The 18,407-nt window shown below is 46.3% G+C and overlaps 1 protein-coding gene across 2 annotated transcripts in view; it reads right to left on the reverse strand.

Annotated features, from left to right (window-relative positions):
• F13A1 (coagulation factor XIII A chain) overlaps positions 1–18,407 on the reverse strand; it is a 144,397-nt gene that overhangs the window by 27,336 nt on the left and 98,654 nt on the right. For both annotated transcript variants that reach the window (XM_061194794.1, XM_061194793.1), the window contains 3 exons: positions 15,510–15,613; positions 14,039–14,127; positions 6,861–7,014 (listed from right to left, as the gene is read on the reverse strand). In XM_061194794.1, the coding sequence (XP_061050777.1) occupies positions 6,861–7,014; positions 14,039–14,127; positions 15,510–15,613 (347 nt within the window). The remainder of the gene's footprint in view (positions 1–6,860; positions 7,015–14,038; positions 14,128–15,509; positions 15,614–18,407) is intronic.

Here is an 18,407-nt window from a genome sequence, read left to right on the forward strand (position 1 = left end):
AGGGTTGTTTTTCCAGGGTCACTGTTTCAGGGCTCAGCAGACAGAACTGGCAAAACCTAACTCTTCTCAAACTGTGGGATTAGTTGGCTTCCCTCCCAATGTCCTAGCCACATAGCTGGAAGAGTTGCATCTTGCCTTTCACCTTCTACAATGTGAGTTTTCTCCCATTCGTGGGTCTGCCCGGCAAGACCTGTCTTCCACATGCCTCTTTCCACTTGGACCTGTCCCACTTGGCTTGTGACGCAAATGGCTAGCTAGTCATGCAAATGGCTAGCAAAAGAAGAATCGCTTCGAAATAAAAATGCTGGCTTTTGTAGTTACATTAATTTTTAAGATGTTGCCTCTCACTTAACTGATAACAAACTGCAATGAAAATGAAGAGGTCAATTAATAGTGCTAACAAGTATCGCTGAGAGCGAACTATGTGACGGGTGTCGCGGGAAGTGCGTATTGTACGCTGTCTCATCTAATCCTCAGGAGGACTCTGCAAGGCAGGGGCTATTACTACCATCGGTTTCCTTGTGTGTAAATAAGGACGCACACGTGGTAGGGTTGGTAAGTGGTTTACAGGTAGGACATGCATAAGAATTGGCAGCTACTAGGACTTTGCAAAGACAGAGAAAATGCCAGCAGGTGTTGCGAACAAATGAATGTGTATTTCTGTGTGTGTATTAACAATTTCTCTGACTGTCAAGACTGCAAGAATGTGTCAGAAGCAACTGGTCCAGGACAAGCATTGGCTAGAGCACATGTTTCACAGTCGACAAGAGGGAGATAATACTAAAGGGAAGGAGTGGCTGTGTTAGGGAAAGCATAGTGAAATATTTTAGCGGAAAGCATCTGGCAAATAGCTCCCCAAGAAAGAGAGCATTAATGATCATGGCTTTGGAGAGGCACCAAACATGCATTTAGGCAAAATGTGGGAGGTGAACAACAGCAGTGGGAACATGGTCATGGTCAGAGAGGTGACTCGTGGGGAGAGGCTGAGCTGGCCGAGTGGAGGAGGGGCGGTGGAAGCTTCTGGATGCTAGGAGGGACTTCACAGCGGGTCGTAAGTGGAGGAACCTCTAGCTTCCTTCTGGGGACCAGCCTGTCCCTGTGAGCAGGAGCTGCCAGCGAGGCAGGCGGGGGTTTCCAGGAAGCGCAGGCCCAGGTAAGAGGCAGGAGCTGCAGGGTTTCCCCAGCTCGATGGAATCCCCGCTCTCTGCACTTGTGGTCTGAGCTCTGATGTCTCACATAAAGCAGGGCCATGAATTTGGTGCCGAGAGAATGATCTAAAGCCAGATCACATTTTCTGAGGTGCCTCTGTGGCTGCAGGACCAAGGTCAAAACCACCCTTCCATTAACTGGGTGTCATGAGAGTCCCCTTTATGTCTGATGACGCCTCTTCTCATTGCTCAGGTCTTTGCTCAAATGTCACCTTCTCAGAGTGTCCCCCCCCACTTCCGTTACTCTGGTCCTCTCGTCTCTCACTAACACATCACCTGGTTTTCTTTCCTTTTCCCAGTACTCGTCGCTGTGTGACATCACTTCCCCCAGGAGAAAGTAAGCTCTGTGTCCCCAGGACCTGGGACCCAGCCTGGCACAGAGGCTCTGGAGGACTGGGGTTTGGAGAAGCACTTTGCCTTCATCTAGGGACAAAACTTTCATCTTTATAATAGATACGAAATAGTCCGGTTTAGGACGTCTGATGTTCAGTTAAGCTCACCTGTGCAAGTTTCACCTGAGCTACCATTCCTTTGATCATCTCATGCTAGTTGTGCCCCTGTGATGTCCAGGCACCGTGCCAGGCTCAGATGAGAAGCGCAGCCCTTCCCACCCGGGTCTAAGGGGACGAGTGCAGAGGGATCACCACACACGTATCTGTCACGGACGCTGGGTCAAGCATTTGTATGTGGTGCAGGGAACACGGGGCAGAGATTTGACACCACCCGGGGGCAGGGGAGGCTTCTCAGAGTGTTTTTCCTTCCAGAGCCAGAGCAAAGGCATGGGGGCAAGTGGGAGCCTGTCTGGGGGGAGGGACTGTCACAGCTCACGCGGCTGCTGATTTTGGTGCCTGTGGGTATGGCTAGGAGGAGCCGCGAGGGGGCAAAAAGGCAACTAGCAGAGGCTTGGCGAGCTCTGTCTGGAGTACCCTGCAGGCCACGGAAGCGAGTGAGGGCTTTTAAGCAGTGCGGCAACAGGTTGAGATTTATGTCATTAAATATGTCACTTTGGAGGCAATGACTTAAACAGAGGGAAAGAGGGTGAGGAGGGAAGGTGGAATTGGGAAGCTATAGCAGTTATCCAGGAGAAAAATAATCAGAGTCCAAGCTAATAGTAGGAGCATGGTAGTAATAATAGAATTACTAGCAATAGTGGAAACTAATTTTTGTTGGCCATTTACTACATATCAGGGACTACGCTAAAGGGCTTCCACGCCCAGCACCATTTGATTCTCAGGGAGGGGCCATGGAGATGGAGGGGAGGAGATAAATTTGAACTATTTCGAAGGGGACTTTTAGAGGATTTGCTGCTTGACTTATTCTCAACGGGCTAAGTTTGGGTGGATCATGGTTCTCTTCCGTGGGGCAGGGAGCACGGGAGAAACAGATCTGGGGTGGGGAGGGAGTGATAGAAGGTGGCATTTGGGAAGGTTCAGTTTCAGGTTCCTATGGGACATTTAGGTGAATGTGGGGCTTAAAAGTGAAGTCTAGGCTGGAGACAGACTTGGGAGAATCAGTATGTGTGTGCATGTTAAGACCAGCTACTGGGTAGGAACAAAGCCCAGAAGGAAGAAACATTCTGAGGGGGGCAAAGAAAGGGGAGCTCTGAGTTGCAGAAGAAGATGGAAAAACGAGTCAGGTAGGTTGGGATGGAACCAGGAGAAAGCTGTATCATAGGAACAAAGAGAAGAGAGAACGTCAAAACAACCTAAGTGTCCAATCAACAGACGAATGGATAAGGGAGATGTGGTATGTATACACAATGGAATATTACGCAGCCATAAAAAAGAATGAAAATGTTGCCATTTGCAGCACCGTGGGTGGATTTGGAGGACATTATGCTAAGGCAAATATGTCAGACAGAGAAAGACAAATACTGTCTGATATCACTCATATGTGGAATCTAAAAAACTAGCGAATAGAACAAAAAAGAAGCAGACTCACAGATATAGAGAGCAAACTAGTGCCTACCATTGGGAAGGTGTGGGAGGGGCAATAGGAGGGTAGAGGATTAAGAGGTACAAACTATTAGGTATAAAATAAGCTACAAGGATATATTGTACAACTTGGGGAATATAGCCAATATTTTATAGTAACTATCAATGGAGTATAACATTGAAAAATTATGAATCACTATATTGTACACCTGTAACTTATATAATATTGTACAGCAACTCTGCTTGAATAAAAAATAAATTTAAAAAAATTAAAAAAATTTTTTAATTAAAAAAAGAAGAGAGAATTTCAAGAATTGTGAGCGAGCAATAACATCAAAAAATGCAGGAGGTTTCAGGCAAGCTGAAATCTGCAAAATGTTTATTCTACGTGGCGATCAGATGTCTTGGCAACCTTGAGGAGAAGGGCTTCAAGGATGAGCAGGTGGCAGAACTCAGGGCACAGTGGGTGAGAAATAAAAGGAAAAGGAAAAGGATGCTGGGTGCGGGCAGCTGTGCGGGCAAAGAGAAGAAAGGATGGACCATGTTTACAGGGGACTTTATTGTTGAAAAAGAGTTTTGTAAATTTTCTTAACACAGGTGACATGGTCATAGGAAGGAGCTAATAGAGAAGGAGAGATGAAAATACAAGTGACAGAAGGTATAACTGATGGAGCGAAGAGGAAATGGGACCCAGACACCATCACAGAGGAAGATGTCCCCACAGGAGAAGTTCTAAGAATTCTGGTTTTCCAAATTTTATAGTTTCTTCATCTCATATTTTAAAGAAGGGTATAAAATTAACATTAAGCTTTAGTTCATCGAAGTGAAAAATGATCTTTCCACAGTCTAGTTAATTAGAATAGTAAATGCCTAAATCTGGTAATATTTTTTTCTATGTTTTCACTCCCACCACAGGTTAGTGGCCACACTCAGCATTTGTAGAGAAATTATACAAGAGATTCAATAATGAGGATCAGGGTGGCAAATGCACGGGCCCAGATGCTGGCAGTCTCTCCTAGATGCCCGTGGGATCATCGATAACCACTCGCTCTTTCCCACCACATACAGGAGCAGGATCTGCTTCCTTCTTAAACGGCACTCACTCCATCATTCCCAATGTTAGAATATGAAACCCACATGTCATCCTTGATTAAGAAGCTAACGATCCACCTGGAATCAGACTCCAGCCCAGGAGCAGGATGGGATGCCTCTTAAACTATCTATGCGGATTTTAGGGGCTCTTCTGCTTGGACCAGCCCCCTATACTTTCCACTCCTCTGAGCCTTGCCTTCTTGCCAGACCTTGGAGACCTGGACCTCAGCTGTCTTCCCCATTCAGAGCTGGCACATTTTATTTGTTTTAATCTGGGACTCTCCCTTGGCCAAGCTCCTGACTCCTCTTTCATGGACTGACGTCTGACCCCGATTTGGTCTTCACCACCGCCTCCGTGGCTGACCACTCAGGGCATCCTGCTGAGTAGTTTAAACAAGACAGCTGGTCACTTGGACGGCTTCCTGGAGGATGGCTCAGCTCTTGTTCTAGACACGGTCTGCTCAGGACTCTTCCACACCGGGAGAGTTTATCCACGATTCCTGTCCTGCTGCCTTTTCCTGGAGAACTCTTGCCCTGGGGAAAGAGTCATCCCCGTGTTTCCCTGTTTGTCCTTCAGACTCAGGGAGCCCACAGCTAGGGTTCTCCAGGATCCCTGAGCATCTGTCCAACCACCCCCGTCCCAGGCACCCACCACACAGCTTCCTGCCCGTCTCTCTAGCTATTATAGATGGGAAGGCAGGGCTGTGTGTGTCTCCACCCCGACAGTGTTTGGAATCTGGCGGGTGGTTAACAGCAAGTAGTTGAAAGGATGAATGATTAAATGCGTGGATGTTACAGCCGGTTCCTTTCATTCCTATATGGACTCTTTTTTCCTTTCGAAATCTTTTTGCCTGTCACTTTATCACAAGAGGGCATGGCTCGTTTGTTTTGTTTTATTGTGCTCATGTTTTTTTTTTTTTTTTAATAAATTTAGTTATTTATTTATTTTATTTTTGTCTGCGTTGGGTCTTCATTGCAGTGCGCAGGCTTCTCATTGCGGTGGCTTCTCCCATTGCGAAGCACGGGCTCTAGGCGTGCGGGCTTCAGTAGTTGTGGCACATGGGCTCAGTAGTTGTGGCTCACGGGCTCTAGAGCGCAGGCTCAGTAGTTGTAGTACACGGGCCCAGTTGCTCCACGGCATGTGGGATCCTCCCGCACCAGGGCTCGAACCCGTGTCCCCTGCATTGGCAGGTGGATTCTTAACCACTGCACCACCAGGGAAGCCCGCGCTTATGTTTTTAAAAACTCTCTTTTTAGAAAAAAGCCCAAAAGAAAAAAAAAAATCTTTTGTATCTAGGTTGTGCAGTAGATGATAACCAACAGGAGAGAAGAACTATCTATTTCAGGAATACAGCAAAAATTCACGGGCTCAGATGGCACAAATCCTGAATTTCTCGATTCAGCAAACTTTCTCTTTATAGTGCAAATTGCTTTTGTAAATAAGAGCAGGGAGACAGAGGATCTAAAATATTTAAAACAAATTCTGCACTCAGCATTTCAGGAATACTGATGAATATTTAGGTATATGCAAATGACTCTACATTTTTATCCATTTACTAAAATGGCATTTGCCATTCCTAAGAAGCTCTGTTGGTGAATCACCTGTAACATATATTCCACGTCCCCACGAAGACACCCAAGGCCCTCCACCTCCTGCCCACTACTGACCTTGGGGAGATTTGACTCCAGCCTCTGGGCACTTAATGAGCTTAATGCTTTAGTAATGTCTGCAGGACCCTAAACACACCGGCTGATTCACACCCCATGGCCTTGTCATATTCTCATCTCCTGGAAACCCTGGTCCAGCTTCCTTTAGCTGTGGTCTGTGACTTCTCTTATCGGGCTTTGTTTTTCTGAATCTCCTGGTTGGACTGACTGCCCCTCTTCTTTGTTTTCAAAGCCCTCAGCAGAATGAACCTATCACTTGCCCAGAAACTGGGTTCTACTCACCGTGGGGATCCCAGCACCAAACACAGCTCCAGGCATAGAGCAGGCACTCAGTACGATGGAGACGGGACTGAACTCAACCGCTCCATTTCAAACATTCCACACACGAAGAGTTAACAAAAACCACCTTAACATTATCTTATGATTGAAACGGGCCTTCATTCTAATTGGCCTGAATTAGTGAGACTACAGTGTCCTATTAATGTTGTATTCTCTACCTCAGGGGATTTCCACGATATGTCAAGGGAACAATGCACGTGAAAATAGTTTTTAAGGTACTAAAGAAATGTGAACAGGTATTTAAATTTCATTATTGAACTAAAAGTACATTAGTTATATAATGTTTTCTAATAGGATTATTGGAAATTAAGATTCTTTCATATTTTTATGAACAAGAACACATTCTATATTCTGTTAAAATAGACGTGACTTTAAAGCAATTATTTCAAAAGCCACGTGAAGCAGAATTCCGCTCAAAGCAAACAAACAAGTAAAACTACAATGACACGAGAAACTGTGGGTGTGATGTGTACTCACTCCAGTTCTCTCCTAACTTCCAAATGCTGCAAATGGCCATGCCTTCTCCGGAACACATGTCTTCGTGGTGACAGTGACCGTAACGACGGAAGTGCTGAGCAGACTTGGGCAGAGCAATCGTCATTCGACTGCAGTAACTTACCTTCTTGGAATTTGTAGGTATCAGTAATATCCTTTATGCCATCTCCTCCAACTTGCTTGGTCACGATTAATTTCCCAATGTGGGTGGTATCAAGGGCTTCAACCACGTGAGTGCCATCTTTCTTAGCTGTAATGTAAACAAGATCACTGTTGACCTAAAAACAGGAGAGGAGACCATTAGCCAGCATCCAATGTTCCTGTCACCAAAATCTCTAACTCTCAATAGTGCAGCCATGTAGGGTCCCTGGAGACAGCATTAGTCATCGCGCTAAGTCATTTAAGTGCCAACCATTTCTTTCTTTCCTTTCTCTTGCTGGCAAATTCTACCTCCTAAGGCAAAGCAGAAAGTACCCTGTCTGTTACTCTCCTTCTCAGACTTCTTTAAGCTGGCAGTGATGGCGTGACCTACTTCCAGGGAGAAGAGAAATTCTGCTGGGTGGCTGCTGGGAGATTTTTCTCCAGGTAGATGCATAGGTCCAAATCCATCAAGATGTATACGTTAAATGTATGCATTTTAAATATCAATTTTACCCCATTAAAGCTTAAAATAATCAAAGCAAGTAAATGGAGAGAAGAAAGGCTGAGATAGGCAGAGGGACCGGCAGCTTCAAAGGTTCTGAGGAAGGTATTTGAGAGACGCTCGGGATTAGCTGCAGGGAACACGGGCTCTGATCTTGGGCGTGTACTTTTAGAAAGTTACCTTGTCCTCTCTGAACCTCCGTTCCTGCTTCTATAAAATGAAAATAATTACACTTGTTCTGCCAGTTTCATAGGAACACCGTGGGACTGAGTGAGGTAGAATCTATGTGAGCCTGATTCTCACAGAGGTTTGTAAACATCAAAATTGAGTAAAAATGTAGTGGTCATTACTAGGTAATGGGAAAACTTGATGATAGATCCCTAGCTTTTAAAGATGAGGTTTAAGAGAGCAACTTTTCTCTACTTTCTCACAAAATGTTCTGAATTTACGTGAAGTCTGATCTCCATTAAGGAGAAAGGGAGTAGTCAATATTTATTGACCCATAATGTTTCAGGGACATTTTTAAATGATTAAATTTAAACCCCACAACGACAATCCTGTGAGGTAGGTACTATTATCCCTGTTTTATAGGCGAGGCACCAAGAGTCAGAGAGCCAGCAGAGTGTTTGTGGTCACATGGCTGGGAGGTGGTGGAGACGAAGTACAAACGTGGGCAGGGGCATGCCCATTGCACATGCCTTGACCTTCACCTTGGGTGGTCATAGCACGTCCTGATCTTCACCCTGGGTAGTCATAGCACATGCCCTGACCTTCACCCTGGGTGGTCATGGCACACGCCCTGACCTTCACCCTGGGTGGTCATGGCACACGCCCTGACCTTCACCCTGGGTGGTCATGGCACACGCCCTGACCTTCACCCTGGGTGGTCATGGCACACGCCCTGACCTTCACCCTGGGTGGTCATGGCACATGCCCTGACCTTCACCTTGGGTGGTCATAGCACATGCCCTGACCTTCACCCGGGGTGACCCGTACATGTTCCCTGGAGTTTCACAGCTCACTGCCTCTCCCGCATCACCCCACAGGACCATGGCACCACGTGGTGAGGAGCTGCTTCCAGGTCCGGGGCCTGGGTGGTTCTATGCTGCCTCGGATTTCTGAGGGGTGATGATTCTGGCCCTGCTCCTCAGCAGAGTATCCAGGGCTTGGTGGCGAAAGGCACATGATGTGAAAGGCTGAAATGCGAAACCAGGAATCAGGACGAGAGAGGACAGAGCAGACACCTAAAGAATATTTCTCATTTTGGAAAAAAAACTTCAAGGAAACTTTAAATGAGCTTCCTGAGAATTGCAGCCTTCCCTCTGGAGGAGACCATGCAGGCATGGACAGCTCCCTCCTCACTTGCAAATTATAGCCACAATGATGATAAATATCCTCTTAATAAACAACTCTTACAGCAGCTTTCAGTTTTCCAGGGAGACAAGGCTAAATATGAAAGTGGATAAATCCTTGTCTCCCCTAGAGCATAGCTTAGGAAATTTATGTAGGCTAAAATCTCAGGCCAGCCCTCTACACTGTCCCTTGTGAGGAAAGGAAAGGAGAAACACACACATAAAATGGCTTTTGCATATGTATGTTGGGCGTGGGGGTTTAGGGAAAGGATCCTTTCCAAGTGACATCCGCAAGCTTTCTTTTCGGTTGCAGCCGCTAGTGTGGTGGTTCTCCATCCTGACTGCACATTAGAATCACCGAGGGGCTTAGAAGGTGTATGCAAGACCAGCTGGATCTCTATGGTAGAACAGTCATAAGTGGAAGAAATATTGGACCTAGGCTACGTGACTTTGGGCAAGTTACTGAATATCTCTGAGCCTGGGTTTAATTATACCTCCCTTGCAAGGCTGGCAAGTAGATCAGCAACACCTGTGAATGTCCTATGTTTAATTTCTTTTGAGTGGAAAGGAGTCTTCGGGACTATCTAGTCTTACCCATACATTTGAAAGGGCTCTGGTCACGCAGAACCTGGGCAACCCAACGTGAAATATGGCTATTCTCAGCCCCACCACCCCTTGCTTCTTGGTCAGACACAGGCACTTCCAAAGTGGGGTGGACAGTAGGGGGAGAGCTTTTCTACCAGGAGGAACAGTATGTGTAAAGACTCTGATATGAGAGCATGTTTGGATGTTTCAGGGCCCCTGGGGCTCAGCAAAGGTGGGCTGGGTCCTCAGGCTAGAGGGGCCTCTCTGCAAACTTCTGCTTGTTGCCCAAGGAATGTAAACGTGTGTCCACTGCTGGCAGAAGCTACACTTCTCACCTCTCAGGATGGAAGCTCTGGTTTTCAGGACCCAGGACAGCGTTTGCTCTCTTCATTTATTCCCAAGTGGAAGCAACTGCCCTGCAGGCTGTGCCGAGAAGGTGATGCTCCTTCCAGGGCTTCTGAAGGAAGGCAGTGGATGCCCACCTGGTTCTGGAGCCTTCCTGGCACAACTGCCAGACGCCCACCCCGTGCTTGCCATTCCTTCAGCCCGTAGGGGCTGGCTACGCGGCCACACTCCTGTGTGTGCCCCTGCTGCTGCACACGTGGGCTTCATCTCCCACCAGCACTGCCGGCACTTGAGGGTGCCACGTGCCCCCTGTCTCTCTGGGATACTGCTCTCAGCAGTGTAGTATGCACAGGCTTTTGCTTGCTCTATTCGTTCATGTATTTACTGGTGGCTGCCATGTGCCAGACCCTGCTTGCAGCGATGAGAACCCAACAGAGCCTACCTGCGTGGAACTTATATTCTAGCAAGGAGAGAAATAATAACACTAAGTCAGAGTAGAAGGACAGAAACCACAGGGCAGGTGGTGATGTTTCAGGTGGGAGGTGGTGTGAGTGAAGGTCTCTTTGAGGAGGTGAGCTGAACAGAGATCTGGATGCAGGGGGGGAACAGGATATGTGAAGTGGGGTGCAGGGTAGGGGGGGAGCTGTCATAGCCAAAGGAACAGTGTGTGTAAAGACTCTGACAAAAGAGCAAGAAGCTCAGTATGGCTGGAAGGAAACGAGCAAGGGATGGGGGTGGAGGGGAAGCCAGGGTCCAGATCACACAGAATCTCGTAATGATTTATGCTTCAGCGTACTGGAAAAATGATGGGAATCCATTAGAAGGTTTGGGGCAGGGGAGTGACATGTTTCTATTTACGTTACGAAGGATACTTCTGGCTGGTTTGTGGAGAATAAACAGGAAAGGGGCAAGCGAGGAGGAAGCAGATGATGTAGGGACAGACGTCCCAGATCTCAGTGCTGTTCAGAGCTCAGAGGGTAATGATGGAGATCACTGGCATGGTTGGATCTGTGATCTTATTGGAAGGTATTATATTTCCGGCAAGATGCCTGAGGAAGGTTAAGAAGAGAAGCCAAGATGATTCCAAAGTTTCATCGGTTATTTGAACGAACGGGTGAATTATTTTAGATCAGACTAGGGGATGCCAAAAAATGGGCTGCATCTAATAAGTGGTAGCAAAATAAACAACCTTGAATTGAGAACAAAGAATGTGCAGGGGAGCAGTTGCATAGTTAGTGTACAGGGAACTGCTGGCCCAGAGCAAGGGAAGGTGTGGCTTCTGGAGCAATGGGGTGGTGACTGCGGCCCCGCGGAGCCTGTCACTGCTGCCGTGAAAATTAGCTCAGGGCCAGGGAAGGAAAACGGGCGCATGTGTGTGTGTGTGTGTGTGTGTGTGTGTGTGTGAGTTTGAGTGGGATGGCGTGCAGGGGTCAACAGACACAACTAGAAGAAGCTAAGACAGAAGAGAAGCAGCAGCTCCTGAATGCTTAGTGAACGTGGGAATTGCACGGGAACTGGGAAAGTAGCCCCGACACTGAGAACCGCTCTGCTCTCTTTAGGAGCCCCAGGCCCCCAGGAGTCAGGGAGGACAGGCCGAACAGCCTCCAGAACCAAGAAACTCACCGCAGGGCTGAGGGCGTGAGAAGGGAGGGGGGTAGAGAAGTAAGCTTCCATCCCTGGAAGAAATCTAGAAATGGGAAGGGTAGATTTCCAAAACGGAGGAGAAGAGGGGAAGGCAGAGGTAGGGTGCTTTTCATGCATACCTCTCTTATTTGGGGTTCTGCTTTCACTAAAAAAGCCCTGAGAAAACCAAAAGAAGTCAATGAACATGATGCTTGATCTGGCCTGGAAATGAGTAAGGAGTGATCAAGAAAGTCAGTCTGCCGAGAGGCAAGAAAAGGCACTTTCCGGCTGACGTGGCTGGGGTTAGGGAGAGGCAAGCTTAGGCAGCAAGGAGGCGGGAAAGGGAGGGAGGATGCTGTCTAGGACCTGAGTCACACAGACTCTCATTAAAGTTAAATCCGACGCGCCCCATGGAGTCCTACTTTAGGACCCTTGAGAAAAGAGTCCTCACGCACTTTTCAGCAGTTGGAGCGTCTCTTATAAATGGCTCAGCCCTGAAGCTCAGCCCGTGCCAAAGCAGCAATCCCACACTCTGTCAGACAAGTCTGCAGTGGGTGAGAGAGGAGTAATTATAACCTGAGAGTCCCGATGACATTCACAACACCCCGATCTATATTTAATAACAGCAGAAAGCGTTCGCATTAAGAGCTCTCAGGCAATTCGCTCTTGGAGGGAGGCTGCTGCTCTGCCCTTTGCAGCAACAAAGCATAATAAAAATACGGAAACAAGGCCTGGCGAGTTTTAGAGCGATTTCCCATTAAGAAGTGCTCGTAGCATCAGAAATGATCAGACGGCAGCTGGGAGGATTGGAGAAATCTTTAAATCTCAAAATGAAGTCGAGAGGGTGAAATTCCAAATACAGTCTGCCTGTTCTCCCAAGGCTTCTAGAAACTGTAATGGTAGGAACAGTAGAAGAGACACTGTTCCTTTTGTGTAATTCACATTTCCGCTTTTGCTGATTTCCGAAACATTTCCCAGGCCTGCCCCCTCCTTCCCCGCCTGTCGCCGCCTGTTTGTCTGGTTTGGGCGTGGAGTAACGTCCCGGCCTTCCCGTGTCCCCCGCCCGAGGCCTTCCCTTCAAGGCTGTGCTGCACAGGCTCCCGTCCTGTCCCCGTGGGAAGCCTCTCGTTTACAGGACGAGGTGCCCGTTTCTCAGGACACAAGGTCCCATGTCTAGTTCCTTCAGCTGTCATCATTTGACGCCTCCCAACACATCACTTTTCAGGAGCCTGTATAGTTTTTAATTGTCTGCACATACCATTCGGAGGCTCAAGTTTTCTCCTCTGTGTAAAATTCTTTCCTTCCTCTGGCTTCTTTCTTACCCCCGTTGCCGGAGTAATTAGTAATCAACCCTCCAGACTTGCTTCAGGCTCTACTCCCTCCAGGGAGCATCCCTGGTGCTCCTTCCATGGGCTCCTGTAATACTCCACTCATCGTACTGTGGCTGTAGCTGTCCTTGTGTCTGTTCCCAGGTCACTCTCCCTAGACAGGGTCTTGTGGCTTTTGTTGTCCTGCCTCAGTTCCTAGCTCATATTTCTCAATTAACTTAAACGCAAGTCATTTATCACCTACACTGCTCGTCTGACATTTAGTTCCATAGCATCCCTTGCGTTATTGTTATTTAAATGTTGCTGTGTTTACGTACCACCATCTTCATCAAGAATCAAGTTACTTAAGGACGTAGGCTTCTGAATTCCCACAGTGCCTGGCACATAGTGATAATAGACATTTACTCATTCTAGAATAGTAGCAGAAAGTGGTGTTTACTGGCATGAGCCCAGGTGCCTGCCTGGCTTTAAATCTTAGCACTACTCTTCGTTGGTTAGATGATTGTGGAAAGCTTATTTAACCACTCTTTGCCTCATTTTTCTTTTCTGTAAAATGGGAAGAATTATAACACCCATTTTAAAGGGTTGCTAAGAGCATCAGATGGTAGGCAAAGTGATTACATAGCAGTAGGCATTATTTCATTGTGTTCATTCGTGAAATTATACTCTAGGTCAGTCCTGCCTCTCCGCCTTTCATAAATCTCTGCTACCTTCAGCAGCCTCCTGGCCTTCTCCTTCACCTGATGTCTCTTACATTTAATTTGACTTTCTGAGCTCTCTTTGGAGCACCTTTGAACCGCCCTCTCTGCTTCCAACCTCCATCCAGCTCTTGCAGAATTTCAGACCCTTTCCCAAACCGTCCCTATCCACCCTTTTGTGTGCGGTGTTCCAGACCCTCTTCTCCCCTCCGTATTCTAGCAGCTGTACTCTCTGTCTCCACTGATGGAGGATGGCCTGGAATGGCAGGAAATGGATTGGAGTTCCCAGACTAAGACCGTAGTTGGGGTGTGTTTGGATGTTGTTTCACGTGAACCGCTGGGCTAGTCTCAGGGTGAAGAAGTACACTCTGCCATTTCAATTCATGGGCCGTCTCCACCAATTTTTTGTTGAGTGATTCATTTAGTCACTTAATTTCTTGGGAGCAGTTGATACCTACTTCATGGGTACAGAGAACTAAGCTAAGGTTAGTAAAGCAATTGCTTTCCGGCAGAAAAATCTCAAAACATCAAGGAGAGAAAAATGTTTAAGTAAGAATTGCATTTAGCATGCAGCGCCTGGGGGTTGGAACGGTGTCTCGTTAACTTTGTAAACATGAAGCATACGCTATGTACCTGGGAAATTTAGAAGTAACAGCCCAGTACCTTATTTTTTGATGTGTTAAGAGGTTGGGAAGGAAAGCAGCTCTTTTCCCCAGCTTTCCACTTACCTCTGCAAAAACGAAGGGTGCGTCAAACTGGAAGCAAACATTGCCGTGCTTAACGGCTTGAACAGAGGCTGGGCCACACCGATACATCCCTGTATCACACAGAGGAGGGAGAGCATGAGCTTGCCATCCTCAGGTCTGTCCAGATACAGAGCTGATCTGGATCATAGCCCTGAGGTGGCTCTGTAGAGACAAATGTTCCTCCACTTCATCACTGAGGGCGCCCCAGTGCTTTCCATGGCCGGAGCGGGTGAATGACCCACGTGTGTGATCAAGAGGGAATTGTTGGAAATGACTCTGCAAACCAAAATTTGAAGCCACGAAAAGAATATAGGGCAACATTATTTCTGCATCTACTCTTCCAACTACAAACAGACTCAGGTGTGTTGGTGCCCAGCCGCTGGCTTACATAGGGCTTATCCTTTTATAACTCGTATCTGGAATGTTGGAAACAGTGATCCGTCCTCAGTATTTGTGCTGTTGTTGGTTTGTTTTCACTTTTGTTTTTTGTGTTTGGACATTATGGACACACGTCAAGTTTAACTGGAGAATCTGGATATTAGCCACACACATGGACCACGTGCACTCAGGAAGTCAGTAGGCCCACGCTGACTTTTACAAAGTCCTTTGAGTTTTAACCAGCTATCTCTTGTTAATAAGAGATTAGCTGCCATTAGTCGCCCAGCTATCTCGTCATGATATATAATCCGGAACACCAGAAAATGTTGAAATTTCTCTCTTAAAATCCAGTATTGTACCGGCGTTCCCTTATGAGTATGTAATGAATGTTTTTGTGTATATATGTATGCACACATCAATATCTTATATTAACACCTGGGGAGATAAAAGTCATGTCCTAGACCACTGATTTTTATCATCATGCTAAAGAGAAATGGGGCCTTATGATGTGTGTGATTTTATAAAAATTCGGTGGGAGAGGGGGGGTCATAGCTGCCACTACTTAGCACACACGTTAGAAGATGAGTACCTACATTCTCAAGTTTTGAAAGAAATCACACAGCCTACAAAGAAATCAGCGTCTGGAAAAACAACAATTTAAAGGATGATCTGCAATTATTTTTTGAGTTCTTTATTTTCACCACTGCCTTCTATCTTATCACTGTTTATCAGGCAGAGCTGAAGTATATTTTATAGCCTAGCAAAAGTGCTTACCCAGATACTTTTTCTCTTGTCTTCAAAACTGCTTATCAAAGCAAGAGTCGATGAGTTATATATGTTAAGTTTTATGCTTTTTTCCCCCTAAAAGCTACAAAATAATCAGAGTAAAGACGACCAGTGAAATGAAGTTAAACCTGACTGGCAGGTAGTCAACCCTGAACATGTGCCCAGGAAGCACACTTCTGATGCGGCTTCCCACTGGGAGGGAGTGTTTCCCACACATCAAATGCAATCATAAAAGCAAGATAAAGATGGGCAGTACATCCATTTCCCTGAGGGAGGATGCTGTTTTTACCGTCACTGTTTTCCTGTGGGGTGCTGTCCACGACTTGCCAACCTCCAAACCCAATGGGAAGATCAGGCCTCGTCATCCAGGCTTCGTTCCAGCAGTGGTAGTTCCTTAAAAAACACCACCCCAGCGAGATTAAACTTCCCATCACATTCAATGTTCCAGGAAATCAAAAAGTGACCAAAAATCCTGTGACTATGCTATCTATAAATTATTGGAATGGCTTAAGCTAGCTGCAAGCCTCCCAGAGATATGCTGGGGTTCTAGACTTAAGTTTTCTGTGCAGGTCGTTTTCCACTGGCACCCCTGGGGTGGCACTCATATGGCTGGGCATTGCTCTCTCCCCTACTAATATCAGCTTCAAGGCCACCCAGAGATGTTCTAATCAATGCCTTAAACAATTTTGATCTTAACCCTTGTCTACTGCCTAATGAAACAGAATTTACTATGGGCTCAAGGGATATGGCAGGGAAGAAAAGTTAATTAAAACCGAAATACATATTATCTTTGAATTCCTTTTATATTTATATGTATATTAGATTTATAAAAAGCATATCCCTTTGTAACAATTAAGCAACAGAATGCTTTTGTTTATGGGCTTAGACTATTGCCATAGAAACTGTAATGTTAACTCCTGACTTTAGTTGTCTGTAATTTGTGGCAAATTTCCATCTGGTGTCCAACAAGAAGGAAAGGTTGTCAGGGTGAGTGTCTCTTTACACTTTATCAAAGGTGGGTGACCCATGAGCTGGAGGCCAGGCAAAACTTTTCAGACTTAGCAAGTGACCCTTGAAGCAAGAGCATGGGATAAAAATATCATCATGAATTGTATTATTATGTCCTTGGAAAGACCTGAAATTATATGACATTACAGAAACAAATGGGAGCACATTAACCTGTGGGCACTATAGAAAATATTCATATAGTAATAACAATTTAATGGTGGCATGAGGTAGTTACAGCAGTCTTTGTTTATAGCACTGGTGAATTTCAGATCCAGCTACCATCCACCCTTTCCTCAGTGTCCTTCAATGTCAGTAATTCGTGCATGTGCCCATCTCTCTCTGAGTTCAGCTCATCTTTGATTGGCTCAGTTCAGAGGTATTCACTTATCTATGGGCCCATCATGCACCAGGCACCATGTTGGACACCCAGTCATGATCAAATCCTAGGTTCTTGCCCATAAAGAGCCCCACAATTGAGGAGGAACGATGACCACAGAAACCAATTGTTAAAACATTTCATAGGCTTGCTGTGAGGCTTAAACAAGCTAATACATGTACAGCACTTAGAACAGGGTCTGGCATATGATAAGTGTTCAAACATGGTAACTCTCTGACTCTTAAAAATAATTGAAGTGATGCATGCTACAGGGGAAATTCATTTGGGGTACAATCGGGTCTCAGTGGGGAAGCCCTTGGGGCAGGAGGGAAGGCATCACAGCAGAAGTGATATTTGAGCCGAGTCCCCCAAAATAAATGGGAGTTTAGCAGATTAACAAAAGGACTAAGAACAAAGCTGTGGAGACAAGAAATAGCCAACATGGTGTGTTTGGTGACCTGTATGCTGTTGTGGCTGGTGAGTAGCATGTTTGCATACTTGTGTGCATGGGAGAAGAGGATTAGCAGGTGAAAATGGGCACTACATCACAAGACTGTCAGATACACATAGCATTTACTGTATGCCAGGCACTGTTCTAAAGTCTTTATGTACGTGAATACACATGATGTTCCCAGTACTCTATGAGAAAGGTATTGCTATTATTATCCCCCATTTACAAGGGAGGAAATGGAAGCACAGAGAGGTTAAGAATCTTGCCTGAGGTTGCACAGCGAGTTAGTGACAGCTCCAGGATCCATGCTTTTAAACACTGAGCTATGTTGTTAGTGAGGATGAGATTGTGAGATCCTTTTATCCCAAGTTAAATATTTGGGCTTTATCCTTGGGCCAGTTAAATTCGCAGATCTGTATTTGTGGAAGCTGGGTGAGGACCAGAGACTGAGCTGAGTTTCCCCTCATCACTGTGGAGAAGGAGAGGAGCTGCCAGAAGGGAACTGTGAGTGTTGAGGAAGCTTTTGAGTTTCCAGGGAGTGTGATGGTTCCATTCACCAAGACTGAATGAAGGAAGAAGAGAAGGTTTGTGTTGGGTGGGTGACATGTTCATTTGGGACATGATGAACTCGAGTGCCCGTGAGAAACTCAAAGGATGAAACCCAAGAGGCATTTTTATATACACACGTAACATTCGGAATTTGACGTAGGAAGCCACTGGCGTCTTTATTGCTGATGGAGGAGAGTGGTGAGTGCAAACGCCAGATGCAGAGGGAACAGGAGGGGAGAAATGCGGAGTGGATTTCTCCCCCAAGGGTGACCTAGGTTGTGAACGCAAGAAGAGACGATAGGGCAGTGGCTAGAAACTAATGCAATGCGGGAAGATTGTTTTGATTATCTTTACGTTAGGAGAGACTGTCATGTCTATGGAGGAAGAACCAGTGGAGAGGGAGTGAGATACAGATAGAATAAAGGGAGAGATGGAATAAAAAGAGGCTCAAATACCAAGGATGCAGGAGGATGAGATGGAGAGCAGTGCCATGGACAAGTGTGGGGAGTGAGGCATTGTCTGCAGGGGACGGGGCTGCAGAGGTAGGTCAGGGTCAAGGTGTGAGGTGTCGGGGCAGGGGCATGAGGCTGGCTCCCACCTGAGAGCCTCTCTCTTTGCTCTGAAGCTGGAAGGAAGGTCACGGTGATCAGGTAATAATCAATGCTAGCCCCCCTTAAGAACGGTAAACATTGTACCATCAGGCAGAGAGATCCAGAAAGAATAGCAGTGAGACATTTGCAATCCCAAATGGCCACAGTCACGCTTCCTACCCAGCCTGCGATGTTTAGCAACCCTGGCTTTCA

Source organism: Eubalaena glacialis, chromosome 7 (genome assembly GCF_028564815.1).
Source record: "Eubalaena glacialis isolate mEubGla1 chromosome 7, mEubGla1.1.hap2.+ XY, whole genome shotgun sequence".
NCBI classification, from domain to species: Eukaryota; Metazoa; Chordata; class Mammalia; order Artiodactyla; family Balaenidae; genus Eubalaena; species Eubalaena glacialis.